This window comes from Argiope bruennichi, chromosome 5, assembly GCF_947563725.1.
Source record: "Argiope bruennichi chromosome 5, qqArgBrue1.1, whole genome shotgun sequence".
Lineage (NCBI taxonomy): Eukaryota > Metazoa > Arthropoda > Arachnida > Araneae > Araneidae > Argiope > Argiope bruennichi.
In genome coordinates, this window is record NC_079155.1 from 18,426,127 (window position 1) to 18,446,651 (window position 20,525).

At 32.8% G+C, this 20,525-nt stretch overlaps 1 protein-coding gene across 3 annotated transcripts in view; it reads left to right on the plus strand.

Annotated features, from left to right (window-relative positions):
* The window catches only part of LOC129969440 (ADAMTS-like protein 5), a 166,230-nt gene that overhangs the window by 142,341 nt on the left and 3,364 nt on the right, over positions 1-20,525 (plus strand). For all 3 annotated transcript variants that reach the window (XM_056084010.1, XM_056084011.1, XM_056084012.1), the window contains exons 4-10: positions 1,321-1,393; positions 4,765-4,870; positions 6,426-6,562; positions 9,796-9,940; positions 13,559-13,648; positions 16,507-16,670; positions 19,704-20,403. In XM_056084010.1, the coding sequence (XP_055939985.1) occupies positions 1,321-1,393; positions 4,765-4,870; positions 6,426-6,562; positions 9,796-9,940; positions 13,559-13,648; positions 16,507-16,670; positions 19,704-20,403 (1,415 nt within the window). The remainder of the gene's footprint in view (positions 1-1,320; positions 1,394-4,764; positions 4,871-6,425; positions 6,563-9,795; positions 9,941-13,558; positions 13,649-16,506; positions 16,671-19,703; positions 20,404-20,525) is intronic.

Below are 20,525 nucleotides of genomic sequence, written 5' to 3' on the forward strand. Positions count from 1 at the left end.
CTGATTGTTGACAACTATTTTCAACGGATGCGGACTTCATTAAAATTATATTTGGGTTAGTTGTATACTTTTGTAATTAAATTGTATTTATATTAGTTATATATTTTTTGTATACGCTTATAGTTTTAAGCACATCTTTTTTTAAGTAGATTTTTTTAACCCGTTTTCGACCGATTATTTTAAACGATTCTGTTTATTTTCTTAGTGTTTGATGCATTTAAAATTAAACATTGTTAATGAATCGATCTGTTCATGAGGAATCTGAGAAAAATTTGACAAATTCTTGAGATATTGCATAAATTAAGAAAGATATTCTTTAGTGCCCATAAGGTTTAAATGCTCAGTGACTCTGTTTTCAGTAATCATATTATTAAAAAAATGCTTTGTTTCAGTAAAAAATATTATTTTATCAATTGCAGATTAATTCTTTCCACTTTAATTTAAAGTATAAATTCTACGGGAGCTAACAGAAAATGAGAGAGATACATTTTACGTTATGGCTGAAGGCCTTTATAATATTATGAGTGAATTATATGACTATCAAAATGTGAAGTTTTAAAATATTTTGATGAAGAAGCTATTAAAGTAGGAATTACATAAAATATTTAATTATTAAAATTTTAACGAGCATTAAGATCAGCGAACCGGCTGGTCGCCAAAGGCGGTTCGTAATAAATAAAGCCAATGAATCGCTCACCTAACCCCAAGCATACGCCCGAAGTTGCCATTTTTTATTTCATGAGAAAGCTTATGGACTCTAGATATGTCTTCAAGAGACACTTGTTCTTCTTCACTTTCCAATTTTGAAAGAAATCGGAAAAACTTAACTTCATAAAGTTTCATAATTAATTCGTTTTCCTAGATTCAGCCAATTTTCTCTGTCAAATTTAACTTTTCTCTTGTATTTCAAAGCAATTAATTTCCAATGTCTGCTTCATTTTTAGTGTAGCATACATATTCAGTGCTGAATATTTGTTATGCAAAATTTCGTTTTTAAATAAATTTTCACTTTAACCGTCGGAAAAATACAGTTATAAATAACCTTGTTATTAATTAAATTATTAAGAATTAATTAAAGAAAATGCAAAATATTATTGATGGAAATTAAAACAATCCACAATAGAACTCATGCAGCTTACGTAATAAATCGGACAAAATACAGCAAAAAAGACTGTCATGTGAAAAGAATATAGTCATATTGTCTAAACTGATTATTTTTTATAAGCGAATTATTTTTTATTAGCTAATAGCAGTTGCTCTATTTTTTTATATTAATTTTGTATTAAGAAGATTGATTGTCTTACAAATATCTCATTATAGAATGGTTGGATATAGAACTTCAGACAATGCGTGTGTAGGAGATACTGTAGAATACGAGCTATGTTCGAGACATGTAAGTGATATTTTAACAATAATAATTTTTTTTCATGTCTAATTGTATTTGAGCTATGATTCTTACATAAATTTGATTAAATGCGGTAAATCTTTGGCAAATGGGGTTATTATATTCATTAAAACAGTGCAACACGCTAAAATCAAATTCCACAAGATTGTTGGGTGTATAAATTTGGTTCTGTCGTTTTTGTTTAGAAAAAAAAGCATTTGTTTGTTGTAACAGTTAACGATCGCCCCATTTAAAACATTTCTTCTCGAAAACTTCAGTATGTGTCTTTCTTTCAAATAATAAACAAATTCACCAAAAAAAGATCTTCTTGTTTAGATGCCATCCAGTTAAGTTATTTTTTTATATCTGCATAAGAATGGAACTCCCCCCCAGTAAGACACTTTACATGGTGAGAGACAAATAGTAGTCTGAAGGAGCAACATCTGGTGAATGCAGTAGATAGGGCAACACATCCCAGATAAATGATTCTATAGATTGTTGTGTTGATATTTTGCTAGAAACACGTGGGCGAGCATTTTCTTGTTAAAAAACAACCTTTATATGTCTTTTACCATATTCCTTCAATGCTTCATTTAAAATGATCAACTGTTGCTTGTATCCATCACCATCGATGGTTTCATCAAGTAATCCTTCCAAATCTGCATCTTGAATTTTTTAATGGCTTACAATGCTCTTTGTTTTGTACATTGAAGTCACAATTTTTAAATAGCAGAAACCACACTTCACAAACTGTATTCGATGGGGCATGTTTACCATAAATATCTAACAGCAACTGGTGTATTTCTGCTGCAGTTTTTTGCAGTTGCAATGAAATAATGTAGCAAAACTTCCGGAAATGTTTGTTTGACATAAAATCCGACATGTATTCTACACTAAAAAAAAAAAATTTTAAATATTAACCAGAAATCACACGCTAATTTTTAAAGGCCTTTGTCAGACAACTTCAAATAAAATATTCCCAATTTGCAAGCAAACAGTACTACTAACGCCATCTATTAAAAATGGACAGAGTCATATTTATACACTCAATAACTTCTTGTGGGAATTTAAATCAGATCATCGCAGAAATGCATACTTCTATTTTGATAAAAACCAATATGAGTGCCCTCTCCCCCTAAAGTTTTCGCGTATACTTCCTAGTAAAAGTTTTATTCTGTACATAAAGCAGAAAAACTGTGAACAATGAGCTACGAACGCGGTGAATGTTGTAGCGGATTGAGATAAGCGAGGATAGAACCTGGGACCTTGTGGTTCGCAGCCCAGTAACATGACCACAATATAAAAGCAATTGCTCGGGTAACGTAGCTGTTAACTGGCTTATAAGCTATTCACCACAATGCCAAGAGAATATACGTGGCATAGAGAAAGTTTTGCAATTGTCAAATATTCAAACTCGAGATTTCGACGAATATCCACGTTTAAGATCTCGACAAACGTATTTTTGGAAATTGTCACTCTATCTGTTCGTGACAAAGATAATTCTAAAACGATTTGAACTAAAAGAATGAAATTTGGTATACGATCTTTAAACAAAATTTGTAAATTTCTATCAAATTTTCAGCAAAGTCTGTCTGTCCGGCTGTCTTAATATAAGTTGATACGATAACTACAAAGCAAATAGAGCAAGATGGATAAGATTCAATGCATAGATTTAATATCTATAATGTGGATGCCTGTTAAATTTTGAACCAAATCCAGTAAGCGCTTGAACGTCAATCGCTTTGTACTTTCAGACACATATAAACGCCATAGTTAAAAAAGTACAGTGATTTAAATATATCAAAATAAGAAGAGGATTTTGTGACTACGAGGGCAGTTTTGTGTCAAATTTTTGTTTCAATCGGTTGAGAAAAACGCGTCTAAAGCACAAATTTTATTTTAGGATACTGTGGTGAAAGCTTATAAGCCAGTTAACAGCTACGTTACCCGAGCAATTGCTTTTATATTGTGGTCAAGTTACTGGGATGCGAACCACAAGGTCCCAGGTTCTATCCTCGCTCATACCATTTCACCACAATACTATTTACCACATACCAGGAATCAATCGCCAAATAACTCGCCAAGGATGACACGATAGATTAAGAAAAAATGCTAGATTCAAACCAAATGTCAATATTTCGTAACTATCGTATTCCAGTGCCATGCCAGGCCTTCTCTGGCATGACAAATCTATTAGAGAGTATGCGAGAAAGTTTTGGGAAGACCATTTCCACAAGTTGAAATCACTATTTCGATGTAACGTCTGCACACAAGATCAGTTTTTTACTTTCTGCTGAAAAAGTATTGTAATCGTCAAGAAATTGGAACTGGACATAACCACGGTTTAACCCTTTAACCGGTCGGAACGTAGAAAGTCGTCCTAACAAACCACTTCTATAACGATTCGAACATAGAAAGTCTTGATAGATGACATTCAATGGGTTAAACCTCCCCGAGTTCGAAAAACACATTTATGGAAAATGTCCGTCTGTCTGTGACAAAGATAACTCAAAAACTCTTCGAGCTAGCTAGACTGATGAAATTTTGTATATGATCTTAAAACTGCATTTGTATATTTCTGTCAAATTTTGAGTAAAATCTGTTCAGAAAAAGGCCGCCTATCCGGTTGTTTGAATGTAAATTACCGCAATAATTACGAAACGAAAAGAGTTTGATAGACAAAAATTTGATACACTGATTTAACATCTGTAGTGTATACACCTGTCGAATGTTGAGACAAATCCAATGATGAGCTGACCGTCTGTCGGTCTGTATTTTCAGAAAATTATAAACGCGATAGATCAAAAACGCATAATTAAAATATATCAAATTTGATATCGGATTTTTTTACTACAAGAAATTTTTGCTTCAATCGATTGAGAAAAACGTGTCAAAAACACAAATTCGACTTTTGGATACTATTAGCACATACCAGGGATTAATTAATAGCCAAATAATACGCCAAGAATAACACTATGTTTTAATAAAAATGCTAAAATCACGCCAAAATTTAATATTTCTGTACCTATTGTACGCCAGCAATAAAGCAAGTACCTATTGTACGCATATATAAAGCAATCCGCCAGTCATTAGAGAGTATGAGAAAAGGTTTTGGAGGACCTCTCCCGCTGTTTGTTTTTTTAACTGAAGTGAATTATTATGTATATGATACCCGATAGAAAGCACAGTATAATTCAAATCTGCAATTGTAAATGATAAATGCATTCATTGCACAACTTGAAAATCGTAGAATACATAAAACTTAATTATTTTCCGACCCGCGGGAGAAGCAGTTGGGGAATCGAGGAGTAGAACTTCTACTACATTTTATAAGAAATTTCATATTTATAAATTTCAAATTCTTTTGCTTTTGTTTCTAGGCTTGTTCGCCGTCCGAGAAAGAATTCCTGGACTACCAGTGCTCGCGGCGAAATGGTCAAACAATAGCTGGTAAAAGAATCGATGAATGGATACCAAATCGATATGGTAAACGACGGTTTTATTTCAATACTACCTTTCTTTTACAGAATCAACAATTGCTGCCGAAACTATAGATTTTTTAAAAATGTCATTTAGAAACGGTGACAAAAAATATATTAAACTGTGACTTTTTAAAAATGGAATTGCTAGGCTTTTTATTCTTTCTACTCCTTTACAATCGAATGAATTAAAATCTGTTACCCCTAGAGATACTGAGTCATAATTAGGTAAATGGCAAATAGATATTTAAATATTATATTAGACATTATATTAGACAAATACAATATTATATTAGACAAATTGGGACATTTTAATTAAGCAATTAAATACAAAAAATATATTGTCGTATTCAAACACTCTCTGGTGGGGGGGAGAGATTCCTTAATCTCTTTTCAATAATTTCTAGATGGTTATTGCTTGTTAGTCCCTCAACCAATTCTTCAAGAGGAGTTTGAGGGGGAATATCAAATACCAAGAATCTGTCAATTACATTTTCCCAAATGACACCGGTCGAAAGGGGAGTTTACACGATTTTATCCAACCTTAAGATTTGATCAGCGTACACAGAGTCCGGTTTCCAGAAAATGTGATTTCCTTGTCTTGTGAATTTAATATTTGAATTTTTACTGTACCAGAGTTGTTTAATAAAGGCTTGTATAAGAAATGGGTTTATAGGAAGGATTTTAGATGCTAATCTCGGTTGTACAAAGTTATGTTAATTTCTTCATATTACCTTTGGTCAATTCAAATAATGAGTTCGTTAGTAGATTTTCCACTCTGTAAAAAGTTTTCATTAGAAGTAAGTTGCATTTTGATGCTAGTCGAACCCTGCATTATTAAGGTAATATTTTCCAAAGAAGAGTACGAAACAATAAAAGCCGAGTGACTCAGCTTAAAAGAGTACAAATTTTGCTGCTTTTAAATAAAAAAGATACAAGAAATAAAAGAAGATAAGCTTGCCATCTTTTAGAAAATAAGACAAAAACAAAAACTGCGAAAAACAAACAAACTGGAAAACCAAACTTTCAGATATCGCATCATACAATATCTAAAATATCCAAATTTCATTTTTCAATTTTATAACTATTATGTAAACAATCTGACATGTGAAGCTCCAAGACGCACATATATGCAGATACACACGCATATTTTGTTTTATTAGTAGATACAGAGATAGAACTTCTTTCTTAAATAAATAATTCAATTGATATTTAGTTTGAAAAAACAATTTTTTCCTTCAAGGGAAATTTATTCGTGCCCTGATTAAAAAGTTCAGAACATTGTGAAAACATGAAATTTTGCATGAATTTTTAAATGATACAATGAAAAATTGTATATTCAAGTATTTTTTATGTTAGTTACACTGTTTTTTTTGGGGGAGGGGCGGTATCGAAAAGAATTACATAGTCTACACTAAAACACTTTTATGTTAATTGAAAAAAAATTATTGATTGAAATTTTCAACGAGCAATACATTCTGTGAAAAAAAATTTACAACTTATGAAATTTTGATGCAATGAAAACAATTGTTGTGACTTTTTACAACCCCTATTATTTTCAGGTAGGAACCCTTGCGAGCTGCAGTGCTGGTCCAAAGACAGGTCCCTGATGTACAGCTTCGGGAAAGTGATCGACGGCACCCCCTGCCCGGCTTCAAATCCCAAAGACCCGGCTCTATGTGTCAACGGTAGGTGCACGGTACGTAATTGAAGTTACGTGGATTAAACAGAAGTTTGCTTTTTAATGTAAAGTGCAGGGTGATTTAAAAGATGGTTCAGATTTAAAATATCTGTAAGGAAAACGGCAAAAGAAAGATACAAACGATACATCACCAAATTTTTAAAAAATTCAAAGTTTTATCATTTGCTTTCGTGTAATCTCAATAAAAGAAGCGCTGATGCTTGCTTACAAGAAAATAACAATGCCTCAGGAACTTGTCCGTACGGAATATGCAAACATTGAATATATTGCTGCATTGCAAAGTGTATTTCGTTGTCATTTCAACAGAAAAATGTCTCGTCAGAATTATGATTGGATTACATCGAATTTATAGTTTTTACACAAGAAATTCGTAGTAGGTTGCATTTCCAATCAGCGGCAGTAGTTCCCAGAACTTTCTCTCATACCCTTCAGTAAAGATCATATCCCTACTTTCTCCGCATAAAATTCGGAATCTTGGCAAGGTCGCAATACCTTGCGTGGCATTGGTGAACAGTAGTTACGAAATATAGATCTTTGGCGTGAATCTAATATTTTTATTGAGTTTATCGCGAGAAAATGTATTGGGTCATTTTTTTGCTAACCAATTGACATTAAAATTTGGCACAAAATCACTGCTGTAGTCATAAGACATCATACTAAATGCTATTGAATTTAGTCATTGCTTATATGAGATAATGTTCTTTCATACATGCGAAGATACAGACCGACAGATGGTCAACCGTTAGAGAGATTTCAATGAAAATTTGGAAAGAATCTATATTTTCGATAATATACATGTTTACCAAGTTTTATATACCCTAGTACTTTGCGTTTTGTGGTAATCATATTCACTTTTACTCGAACAGCCAGATACAGATTTACATTGAATGGATTTTGTCCATAATTTGATAAAAATTTGCAAATTTGTTCCTAAGTACATTTGCCAAAATTCATCTATATTGAGTTGTCGTGTTCATAGACTAAAAAACATAATGTGAAAAATATGTTTTTCTGACTCGGGAGTTCAGAAACGTGGACATTCGTCAAAATCTCGAGTGCGAATTCTTTGACGATTATAGTACTCCCTCTGCAAGTATAAAGGAAAATTAAAAAATATATATTGGCCACCCCTCGTATATCAGATGGAAATGTCAACTTTCGAAAATAGCCTAAGAAATCCACAAGAGGAAAATCAAAGAATTTGGAAATTTTTCAACCACTGGATTATGCTTAAAACCGATGCATTTAAATTTACCTATATCTTCAAAATCTGCTAGTTCGAATTGTTACATTACATAATATGGCAAGAAATGGACTTCCTGTTCGATATTTGTCATATAACAAAGGGAACTGATGTTGAATGCATAGAATAAAACTTTCTGATGTATCTATATCTATTACCTATTATGTATCTATATATATTGCCGTTCATTATAAATAATCATTTTTTAGATCTACTGCTCTATTTTGAATAACCCTATAAAAATACATTATCCTAAAACTATCTGATATTCTTATATCTTGGTATAGCGATTTAAATGTTTAAATAATTAGAAGAAAAAATCCTATAAATCATTTTCACAGCCCCAAGTATTGTTCCGATTTCGGTAATTTTTATTTTCGATGAAATCTTACAACCTTTAGATATGACTTGTATAGTTTACCAACAATCATCTTACATTTCCGGAAAAAAACTTTCTGAACATTACTTCACGGTACACTCTATTGGAGGGCGGGTGAACAGAGATCCCCGGTAGAGGTGTCCTAATCCTGTACTTATTTCGCCAACTTTAATTTCGCTCTGAAAATTGCGATATTTAAATACATTATCACTTATCGTCTGTCCATCTTTTTCTGCTTTGCATTCTTGAGAAGAATCGTAAAATAGAATTTAACACTGCCCATAGCCTCAAAAAAATGGATTGATTTCTCCGATTAAATTTCGCCATTTTACTTCTGTAGTTAACTTTCAATATGCTTTATATTTATTGTTGAAGTATAATTTTAAAATATATTCTGGTTTTATAAGAAGTATTTCATCAAAGTTAGTTCACGTGATTAAATAAATACTATTTATTTCGTAAGCGAAGAACAGGTTGCCTAATATAGCTAGTGAATCATAAAATATTTCTGAAAAAAGTTGTAAATTTTTACGATCATCGGTTTCTTACATTTATGACAAACTTCTTGCGTCAATAAAAATAAAATGGAATCGATATTTCAGCTGCATACGAAATTATTTTTAAGGATTAGAATAATCAGAACATGAAATACATAGCATCTTTCACAATTTGTGAATTCGAAGTAGGCTTATAAACTATATGCACATCAGCGCAATACACTTAAACTTATTAGCTCAAATGCAAACTGTTTAAAACGCAAAAAAAAAAAAAAAAATTAAAATTATTGTACCTTATTTTATTGAAATCTACTAATTGCTAAAATGCAATCACATTGCATTTTAGCATGAATTTAAGGAGAAAGCATTGTGTTGTCCACGAACGGCTTGAACTTTCTCTTATCCCCAGTATTAGACTATTGAAAAAAGATGATTTGGTGTGATTTTATGAAGTTTATTGGCGCAACAGCCATTTTTGTTTAAACTGCACCAAACATATGGTGAGAGTGATCTGTCAACCTATAAAATCTGTTAAATGCAGTCACATGGTAAAACACAATCCAAAGTTATTTAAGAATCATATAAAAAAAGTAAAAGCCAATTATTTTTTTAACATAAAAAAAGATGGGGATGGGGAACTTTATGAAGAATGCCTTTTAATTTAATGTGAGGAGAATGAAAGCAGCGAATGCGTTCATGCGTTAAATTGTGAAGAACAGTCATAAGACACTGACATACTGTATATCAGGATGTGGGTTTCCTGTTGACAAAAAAAAAGGAGCAGAAAAAAGTGGACGTTTGATCTAAGGGGTGGAAAAGGAATGACATAGCAAATCCCCGCAAATAAATATCGAAGGCAGCTTCTTTGAAGATAAGCGAGAATTGATAGTTTCAAGAATGTGTTAATATATAAAGCAATCCTATATTATTTGAGAGAGTCTATATATTTAAAATGATAAAGAAAGCCTATGAACCAGTCGCCCAGCTCTGATTCTGGAAAATAAAAAGAATTTTTGATATTTGAAAGTTTATAACTTCTAAATATGTCTTCAAATGTATTGTTTAAGTTCTTGTGGTATGCTTTATATCTGTTCTCTTTTGTGACCAACAGCCTGTTGACTGCGCTGGCTACCTCGGAACGGACAACCGACGTGACCAGTGTGGCGTGTGCCGGGGAAATAATTCTACTTGCGTCAAATACCAAAACACATTTTGGAAACGCCCAAGGAACGCCCTCAACACCGATGGGAAGAAAGGTGCTGCTCTCTTTAAATTTCTTTTATGTGATGCATGCAATCTCTGCTAATAATAAAGTGTGTGTGTGTGTGTGTGTGTGTGTGTGTGTGTGTGTGTGTGTGTGTGTGTGTGTGTGTGTGTGTGTGTGTGTGTGTGTGTGTGTGTGTGTGTGTGTGTGTGTGTGTGTGTGTGTGTGTGTGTGTGTGTGTGTGTGTGTGTGTGTGTGATATTATTAACCATAACGGATTTAAAAGTTTAGTTATTATTAATAATTTTCGATTATCAATACAATTACAATAACCGAATATACAATTATTATCAATACAATATTATTACTAATAATATTGCTATTATTATTAGTAATCAATTAATCACACTGAGTAAAATTGCATAAACCTTTTAAAAAACAACAATTTTTTAGAACAATTTTAATCCTTATAATGTGATTTTAACAAGAAAATAAACAATCAGTTTATTATTATTAATATTTTGAGGTATTTATTTGTTACTTCTTATTAATTCTACTTCGATAGAATTAAATTCTACATCAATAGAATTAAAATCTAATTGTTTTATTTCCTTATTTTCACCTCGGTGCTCTTTTTTTAAAAATTTAATTAGAATTTTAATTAATTAAAAATTAAGGTGAATTTTGCCATTTTTCCCTTGATAACTACCAAAAATATCATTGCATAAAAAATGAATTTTATAACATTTCAAAATTTTAAAAATTGACTTTTTAATAGTTGCGCAAATTTTTGCTGAATTTTGGCAATTTTTTAAAGTATTTTTTGCGTGCTTTCCAACAATAGATTGATTGCATTCTTATCCTGAAATTCAAACCCTTTTCATCGTTCCATTAAATATTTTATTATGCGATTTCTTCCATTGCTGAAATTCAAGAAGAATTCTATTTAATATCTGCTACAAAAGACAAATTAAAAAATGAATTTACAATATCGCGAAATTTAGAAAGATAAAAAGGATATTTATATTTTTAATAACGCTATGACGTCATGGGACATGCCTCCACAAGAAAGATCTATGTACCGAATTAACAGAAGTTAAGTAAAACAATTAAAATAAAAGTTCTTTAATATCGGACAATTTGGCGGTATTATGAACATGAAGTTATGAAAAACGACTTATATGAAATGAAATAGGGTCAATATTCCAAACGAACCAATAGGTAAGAAATAGATATTTGTAACATTCTAACAATCTGATTTTGAAATTTTGATGGATCATTCGTGTTTCATGTCTATCTGATTGCGGTAAAAAAAATAGTTTTGAAACTGTGGTTATCTAAACGGAGCAATTCAGAAACGCAGGAAGCAAGATGAATGAAAAATGGCGTTTGTATGAAATTTGGACAAACTTCATTAGGGTGAATATTTCTTTTTCAAATATACATTCAGTTGTTTTCTCCATATTATAAAAGTAAACAGAAACGTTCCATATTGTTACGGAAATCGAAGGCGGGTAAAGGGTCAAAGAAATCTAACACGACGGATAATGGGAAAACAATCTCACAAAGTTAAAAACTAAGCGTTCTATTCATGTTTCTTTATTCTAAAAGAAAGAACGGTAATATAGATAACAAAAACACAGCCTAGACGTACACAAAAATCAATATTTGTACACCACAACATGAACAAACAGGAAGTCAGTAATTAAATCATGGCACAATCAACAGCACTTGGCATCACAGTAAGATCTATTCTCCAAAAAGAGAATTGATGCTCGTTTCTCTATATCAACTATTATAATCTCCCCACAGAGTATGAAGGGCCTTAAAAGAATCTGCAGATATCGATTCTTAATAGAGATTTAATCAAAATTCTTATATTTTCCGGAACCTTCATTTTTGTTTCAAATATTCGTCGTGATTGTCAACTAAGTTAGAGTCATAGTTCTGGCATTCATCAAGAATCTTTATAAATCTATCTTTCCTATTACATGGCTCACAGGAGTATCTTTGAATTTCTAAGAGCTATAAATTTTTTCCATTTTATATGAAAACTTTTGGGATTTTAAACATTTTCTTGGAATTTTTTCCATAATTGGAGTCATAATTTTAAGACCTTTTGTCTTTTAAACTTATTGTGCTTTCTTTTTATAAGTGTAAAACGTTGTTTGTATTTTAACCTTGAGGAAATGTTTTGTTTAACAATCATATGGTAATATACACATACCACTTGTTTTGGCGCAGCATAGCCAGTTTTGGCTCTTGCGCCATAAAACTCCAATATCCATCCATCCATCCATCCATCCCTATTACATGGCTAGCATCGCATAAAAATTGCATCACATTTTCTTAACAATAACAATGAATGAAAATTTAAATGCACTTGGCTATTTGACTCCAATGAAATTATTGCATTCATTTTTAATTCTTTTCTTCTAATTTTTTCTTAATTCTTATATTTTACTCACTTTCAAGAAAAATGTTACATCTATATAATTTTTTCTTTTCCATTAATGAATGTCCCTCGGGGGGGGGGCACCTCGAAATGGGGATGAGATGCTTCCAGCATGGTGGTTGGATCTCACCACCCTGGAGGGTACACAAATAGGTGAGGGATATGACTCCTCCCATCGATGACGGGACGTACTTCCTTTGGGGAGGGTTGAACCGTGACCGGTGATGGTCCTTAGGACTCAACTAAAGTTCCTGCCAGTGTTGCTGTTGCGACAGTCCAGTCATTCAGCCCTATGGTTTAAATCCGCGTGCCTTCGTGACGGGTCGGAGAGACAGTTGGTTGACTTTCCATTAATGAATCTTGCTATTTACATTCAATTATGTTTATTTTAATTATTTTATAGCATTATTTCGTGCTCATTTCTAATCTCTAAATCAATCCAATTCTTTCTTTCTGTACTTCACAAAAGTGAACACAAAACTCACAAAGTTCTATCTACTTATCACAAACATTAGCAATAATAAAACGTCAGAACTTCTTTACTGAGATTGCTGTTGAATTCGGTCCATTTTTCACGCTTACTCTCCGCGAAAAAGTTTTGTTTTAGACTGTCGCATCGAGACTTCGATGAATCAATCACTTCTGCCAATTACCTCTACTGTAAATAAATGGTTCTCATTTCTGTCAATAGCTTCATGGCTTAGATTTGAGTCTGTGTTCATTCTCGTGCTACACACGCTGTTAGAAGGACAATTAAATACTTCAAGATGAAATAGAAATTGGAACTTGAAAAAAAAATACATAAAAGTATAAATAATAAACTTTCCAGCTTGAGAAATCCACATTAAAAGTGAATTGAAACAGAGTATCTGTAATTTAGAAGCTTTGAAAGATGTTATGATTATATTTTTGTAATATAATAAGAATACTGAAGTCTTATTTCTCCATATTAAATCCAGAATGGCAAACGGAAAAAAATTAACTGGAACGGCAAATTAGACTTGCATCACATGATTATGCGTAAATTCAATTTTAGCAGAATTTAGTAATCACTTCCGCTCTATCTGTTTCAGTATCATTGTCTGTATTATTGTTTGAATGCTAATATTTAGTTTTATTATTTATTTAATCACATTGTATAAAGTTATGACTGAGTCTGTGAATGAATTTTATATTTACTCCATTCTTTTTAAATAAACATTAATTTTCTTATAGATCGCCATTACGATTACAACGAAATCTTCACTATACCAGCTGAAGCTACCCACATTGTGGTATCCGAAGCAAGCGACACAAATTTCCTCGGTGTGTGAGATATTTCGCCTCCTCTTTTTTATTATTTCATAATTATATCTCATTTTTATTACTTTCTTGTTTACGTAATATAAAGATAATGTTACGAATCTGTGATGCGGCTTCCCAGCATAGTTGGTTCCAACATCAGAAAGAATGTTTTACAGTCATCTGCATTGGACGGAGTACGGGTGTCGCGTCGGAGGCCCCAGAGCTTGGCGACCATTTGGCGACTTTGAGACCAAAATAGATTATACCCGAAACATCGAGAATTTTCCCGACCCGTCCATTAGGAACCGAGATACGCCTCGAACGTTCCTGCTTGGTTGAGAGGCTTCAACCCCCTCCTCCTGAGACCTATAAAAGGAGGCAGTTGCAGCTGCCAGAGTAGTAGTAGTCGGAATCGATGGTGAAGAAGGAGTCTTCCAGAGATTAGCGGAGCAGCGACGGAGTCAAGCTAGTGCTGAACTAAGCTGTACGCTACTGTCTGCAGTAGAGTCTTGTTGTATGCTGCACGTCTCGGCTGAAGATAATCGTCTTCTGTGTTGTATATAGTTGTCGTCCTTGTGCTGCCCTGTGTGTCTTCGTGTAAATAAACGTCGTTGTTTCTTTTTCTACTGCCGCCTGCTGATGGAGCGTTCCCCACACCATATCACTTCCACTATCCAAACGAACCCCGGAAATTTCGTAACAATAGTATAATAATTGTCAAAAAAATTCCAATTCGAGATTTTGATAAATTTCCACGTTTCAAACCTACTTTCCAGAGTTCAGAAATCACATTTTTGGAAAATGTCCAGTTGTCTGACTGTGACAAAGATAGCCCAAAAACGCTTTGAATTAGATGAGTGAAATTTAGTATATATTTTTTACACCAAATTTCACAACTACGGTCCAATACAAATACGGTTCTTGTATCAAATTTTGAATAAAATCTCTTCAGAGCAAGTCCGACTGTTCAAATATAAGTTACACGATAACTAGAAAAAGAAAGAATCAGATCGATAAGATTCGGTACAGAGGTTTAACATCTATAGTGTAGACATCTGTCAAAGTTTGGGCCGAAACCAACAACAGGTTGACTTTCTGTCGGTCTGTACTTTGAAAAATATGTGAGGGCGATAATTCAAAAACAATGCGACTTAAATGTATCAAATTTGGTGTGAGATTTTGTGACCACAAGTTTAATTTTTTGTCAAATCTTTGTTTCAATCGGTTGAGAAAAGCGTGTCTTAAACACTTTTTTTTTGGGGGGGGGGGGGATAAAAAAAAGTGCTATTTTAGATAAAACCCGTTTTTTTTTTTTTTTTTCGATGTCTAAAGCACAATTTTGGTATAATTGGTACTAAAGCCCAATTTTGGTATAATTGGTACTAAAGCCCAATTTTGGTATAATTGGTACTAAAGCACAATTTTGGTATAATTGGTACTAAAGCACAATACTATTAACACATGATTGGGATTAATTGTCAAGGATGACAGGATAGTTCAGGAAAAAATGATAAAATTCACGCCAAAAGTTAATACTTCATAACTATTGTTCGCCAATGGTACGCCAAGGCTGTTATGACATGTTTATTAGAGAGTATTTACGAAAGTTATTGGGGAGACCACGTGATTTGGAATATAAAGGAAATGTAATTTTGATATTGAATTATTACCCGTATATATTTATTGGTATCATCTTGAAATAAATATATACTAAATTCAATTTTGTTTAGGTCATCAATCATACACGTTGAAAATAAAAATAAAAATCCTTTTGAAGTTTGAATCAATTATAAGACTGTTCTTCAGGAATATAGATTTTTCTTTTCACAATCGGTGACAAGCTCTAAATTAAAAATTCTCCTACAATTCAATTCCTCTCAAAATTCTTCTTTAAAAAAGCAATTATTACTTTTCATGTATAGAAAATAGAAAAAGAAAATACTGTAGACTGTTGTAATGTAACTCAAATATGCAACGAGCTATAAGTACATGAAATTCAAAATCCATTTTAAATTATACATTATAGGTAATTATTTGCATTAGAAATATTTAAAAAATTTTTTTGAAAAGGCACTGATGAAATATTGTTACGCAAAATTCAAACGCCTTCCTTGGGTTGTACACAATCTAACATATCAGTAAAGGATAACGATACTTTACTGTACACAAACTCGAACATAAGTAACAAAATACTGACGAAGCATTCATAAAACAGTGCTTGAAGAAATCAACAACATAAAGCGTAATTTTAGAAACATCTTGTATGTGAAAGCTTTAGTATTTTCATCTCCCTCATAACATTTTAAGATTGAAAACAAGTATCGTACGAATTTTAGTCTAAAAAAATTAATGCATTGCATTACAACAGGAGTCCTTAAACTATAGGCCGTGACAACATCTTGAATGTATATGCAACTTTCTACAATTTGTAAAAATGCGAAATAAATTTCAAATTTTCATCAAACTATACGATAGTAACACGACAAGAAAACGCGCAATACATAAACAAGTGACTCGTGTGTGTTTAGATCCCTCCCTCTAATCAGAAATTCCTTTTCATTATGAACGTTTAGTTCGGTGTTCATACGCATTAATTTTGAAGCGGTTCATTATCATTTATATAAAAAATCGCTATATTTAATAATAAATATTTTTTTTTTCTTAACAAAAATTCTTTGCTGACCCATAAAACTTTTTCGGAAAGAACCTGTGCTATTCTTCTCTAAAAAAAAAATAATGTTCTTAGAAAAAAATGGATCACTTTAGATTTGTTTTCTAAAAAGTGAATCGGATTATTTAAATTTTGGGAACCTCTCCTCTATATTACAGAATATGACGATAAAAGAAGGTTAACTTTTTTTCTTCTTCTTCTTTCTTAGCTTTAATGGACCTAAAAACAAACTATTTTGTGAACGGGAACTGGCGAGTACAATCTCCTGGTCGAGTCTTCATCCACGGGGCGGAATTCATGTACAACAGGACATGGGACGGACGAGAGCGCCTGTCTTCTGAAGGACCCACAAGACTTCCCTTAAGAGTTCTGGTGAGTTTCTCAATTTTATGGTAGAGAAAATAATAATTACAGTCGAAATATAAATTTAATCAGGTTACACTCTAAATTATATATTTAATTACATTCATTATACTTACACTGTGATAAAACTTTAATAAATATATATTAATAATTAGCATACTTTTTATAATAATTATGCTTAATTTTAAGCTTTGGGTCATATATATTATATACTTTTATAAATATGCGATACTTCGAGGCGATAGCGATAAGTAAGCAATTAGTAGAAAATATAAGTAGTGATACTTATATAAGTATGCGACACTTATAAATAGTATACACTGAATGCTGTACTACTTATACTAAGCTAACGATCAAATTATTACCTTATTACTGTACTTAATAATACTTCTTTGATTATGTTCTACTATTTTTACTTTATATTATACTTTATTATTATGTTTTATATTGTACTTATACAAGATGCGTCTAAAAAGTATGGTGAATCGGAACATAAAATAAATAAAACAAGTCATGGGAACAAAATATCTTTATTCTCCTTCAAAGTAACATCCATTGACCGCAATACTCTTCTGAACATCGTTGATAAAACTGTTGGAATGAGTCGGCGAAGACCTCTTTTGGAATGGAGTGAAGCACAGACGTCACACACCATCGGATGTCTGGTATGTCTGCAAAACGTCTGCCCCTTGAGACGAGGAAACAAAAAGAAGTCTGCAGGTGCCAGATCAGGTGAGTACGGTCGATGTGCGAGGACAGTTACACAGCGAAGAAGTTGCGTACATGGATCACATGGGGGCGGGCATTGCCATGCAACAGACTCCACTTCCTACTCCTGTGAAATTGTGGGCGAAGATGTTGTATGCGTAGCATTAATCTTTTTCCCCAATTGAAAAAAAAAAGACTTCATATTAATCCGTTGCTTCATTTCAGTTTGATGTGAGTTTTCACACACACGCCGTTCGACTGCCCATGTAGCAGAATAATCTGTGTCAATTTCTTGTGCTCCTTGCTACCTGGTGTATCTCCCTGCGCAGGCGCCCAGCCGCATTTCTCAATCACGTTGCGTTTGAGATTTCATCCATTCTCCAAACTTTTTAGACGCACCTTGTACTAGTATATTATTATTATTATGCTCTTTTAATTACACTCAACTTATTATTTAATTATTCCATTATTAGAATACGAAAAATAATAATTACAGTCAATATATAAATTTAATCAGTTCTCCTTCTATATGAAGTCGCCGTCAGTTCACCCTTACACTATAGCAAAGAAACTTTCCTAAAATTATATCTGTAATCAGTATCCGGAACAGGCACATTGTAGCTTTCAAAATACAAGGAAAGGAAAAAATTCCCATTGTAAGACAATCTTAGAATGAAAATTTGAAATCATTTTGACTTCATTCTTCCCGCCATCCGGAAGTTCACCCCCAGCAGGAGAAGAAAAACATCTTTATGATTATTCTACTTACAGTAGCTGAATCAAATCGAAATCAGCTCCGACTGTTGAAAATCTTTCGTTTCCAATTCACTATGTAGATTTTGAAGCTCTTTGTGACAAATAATGTAGCTACAGAAAAATATTTGTCGATAGAATGTTCTGCACATTCTTTAAAAGAAATAAATATTTGAAAAGAAATGTTAACTTTGATAACTGATTCACATTTCCCATCGTATTGCATTTTGCATATGATGGATTATTTTTATATTAATCTTGAAATCTAATATATGTGTATGTAAAATAAATATAAAAATGAGTCATTTTCTCTCTCTCGTATACGAAGTAGAGAGAAAATCAATCGTCGAAAAATAACAACTCGAGATTTTGACGAATTCTCTATGTGTTAGAACTTCCTTAGTTCAAAAAATGCATTTTTGAAAAATGTCTGTCTGTCTGTGATAAAGATAACTCAAAAACACTTTGAGCTAGATGAATGAAACTTGATTTATAGTCTTTACATAAAATCTGTATTCTATCAAATTTTGAGAAAAATCTATTCACGGGAAGTTTTTCTGTTTAGTAATTCGAATACAAGTTGGCACGATAATTATAAAACGAAGAGAGCTAGATGGATAAAATTAGGTACATAGATATAACATCTGTATTGTAGACACCTATCGTATTTTGAGTTAAGCCAACTAAGGATTGAACGTCTGTCTGTCTGTACTGTTGTTGTTTCTTATGGCACTTGCCACGGACAAGCCCGCTGTTCGAAGACAGCCGATTTAAGCCTGTGGGGGAGTGCCTCTTTTTTTATCGTAGAACCTACTAGGGTCAAGAGTACGACTTGACTACACACACGTCACAACCCTTTATACGGGGCGGACTTCATTCACTCATTCACCGATCGTAATTTAGACATGAATCAGAGAACGATCATCCCTGATCCAGTACCCCCAGTGATATTTCTCTCGACATGGAGGACTTTGTGACCGCGATAGATTTATATGTGAACCAGCCACCACACACACGGAGAGTCTTCAGCCGGCGGGATTCGAACTCGCAACCCAAGGGACACGAATCCAACGCTCTACCAACCAGGCTATCCCGGCCTGTCTGACTGTACTAGCAGAAGTATGCAAAAGCAGTAACTCAAAAACGCAACGATTTAAATGTATCAAATTTAGTGTGTGATTTTTATGATTGCAAACAGCAATTTTGTGACAAATTTTTGTTTCAATCAATTGGAAAAAAAAAAGTCTGAAACACAAATTTATCTTTATTAAAGAGTATGCGAGGAAGTTTTGGGTGGACCACTTCCTCTGGTTAGTTTCTCTACTCACAAAATGCTGCAACGCGTTTAAAAATGGAGAGAATCTTAGAGCAGAAATCAACAATTGGCTCTAATTTTCCAATGTCCGGTCATGACTGTGACATTTTTGTTTCATGTTTAATGATGGTTTTTAATTAATGATGAATTTCAATTTGTAGAAATATCTCCAATTTTTTAAAAAAAATTTATATAATAACATTCTTTTTATGAGTTTATAAATACAATCTTAATACTGGTCTTTATATTTCTCCTTTAAATTTCAGGTATTAGGCTCTGGTGAAATACCAACAGTACACTACGAGTACTGGATTTCCACTAGCAGTCCTAGCTCAAACTCTCTTTATCAGTATTCGTTACTTCCCGCAAAAACTCCAGAATCTCAAGCCGAACATTCATATCTTTCACAAACTCATCAGCCATTAGATAACACCATTGAGGATTCTTCTCAGACTAATTTAGTACCCGTAACCAAATTTCAAGGGTATAAATCTTACTACCACAGAAATGAAGTTCTAAAATCTGTTCCATCATGGAGTATTAAGAGGCATAAAACTTTTAATAAACACCCATTAAGGAGCGGACCGGTGCTAAATACGAAATTCGAATCAAGTTCAAATAAATGGCACAGCAATAGAACACTCAACAACCTGCTCCATCTGGAGAGTCCCAGTAAAACAACAGATGAAAAGCAACAAATAATTCCATCACCTGGATTTCGTTACAATACATCTGCAACTGTTTTATTTTCGAACAGAAGAAGCTCTCCTGAAACAACAACGCAATACATCCATGATATTGGAAGGCCAAATGTTACATCTGCTTTCACCAGATATAATCACGTCGTAGTTCCTGATTACGACGGCAGAGAAAGAAAAAAGTCTGTTGCCAGCAATTTTGTGGTAAAAAATAAGAACGAACGCAACGGCAAAAAAGAACAGAAAAAAGAAGATTTCTGGAATAAAAGTAAGTAAATAACTGGAAATAAAAAAATTGTTTTTATTTTAAATTTTAGAATATTATGGATGAAATTTTAATTAGATTCTTTTAATTTATTGACTGTTTAAATTTTTTAAAGAAATCGATAT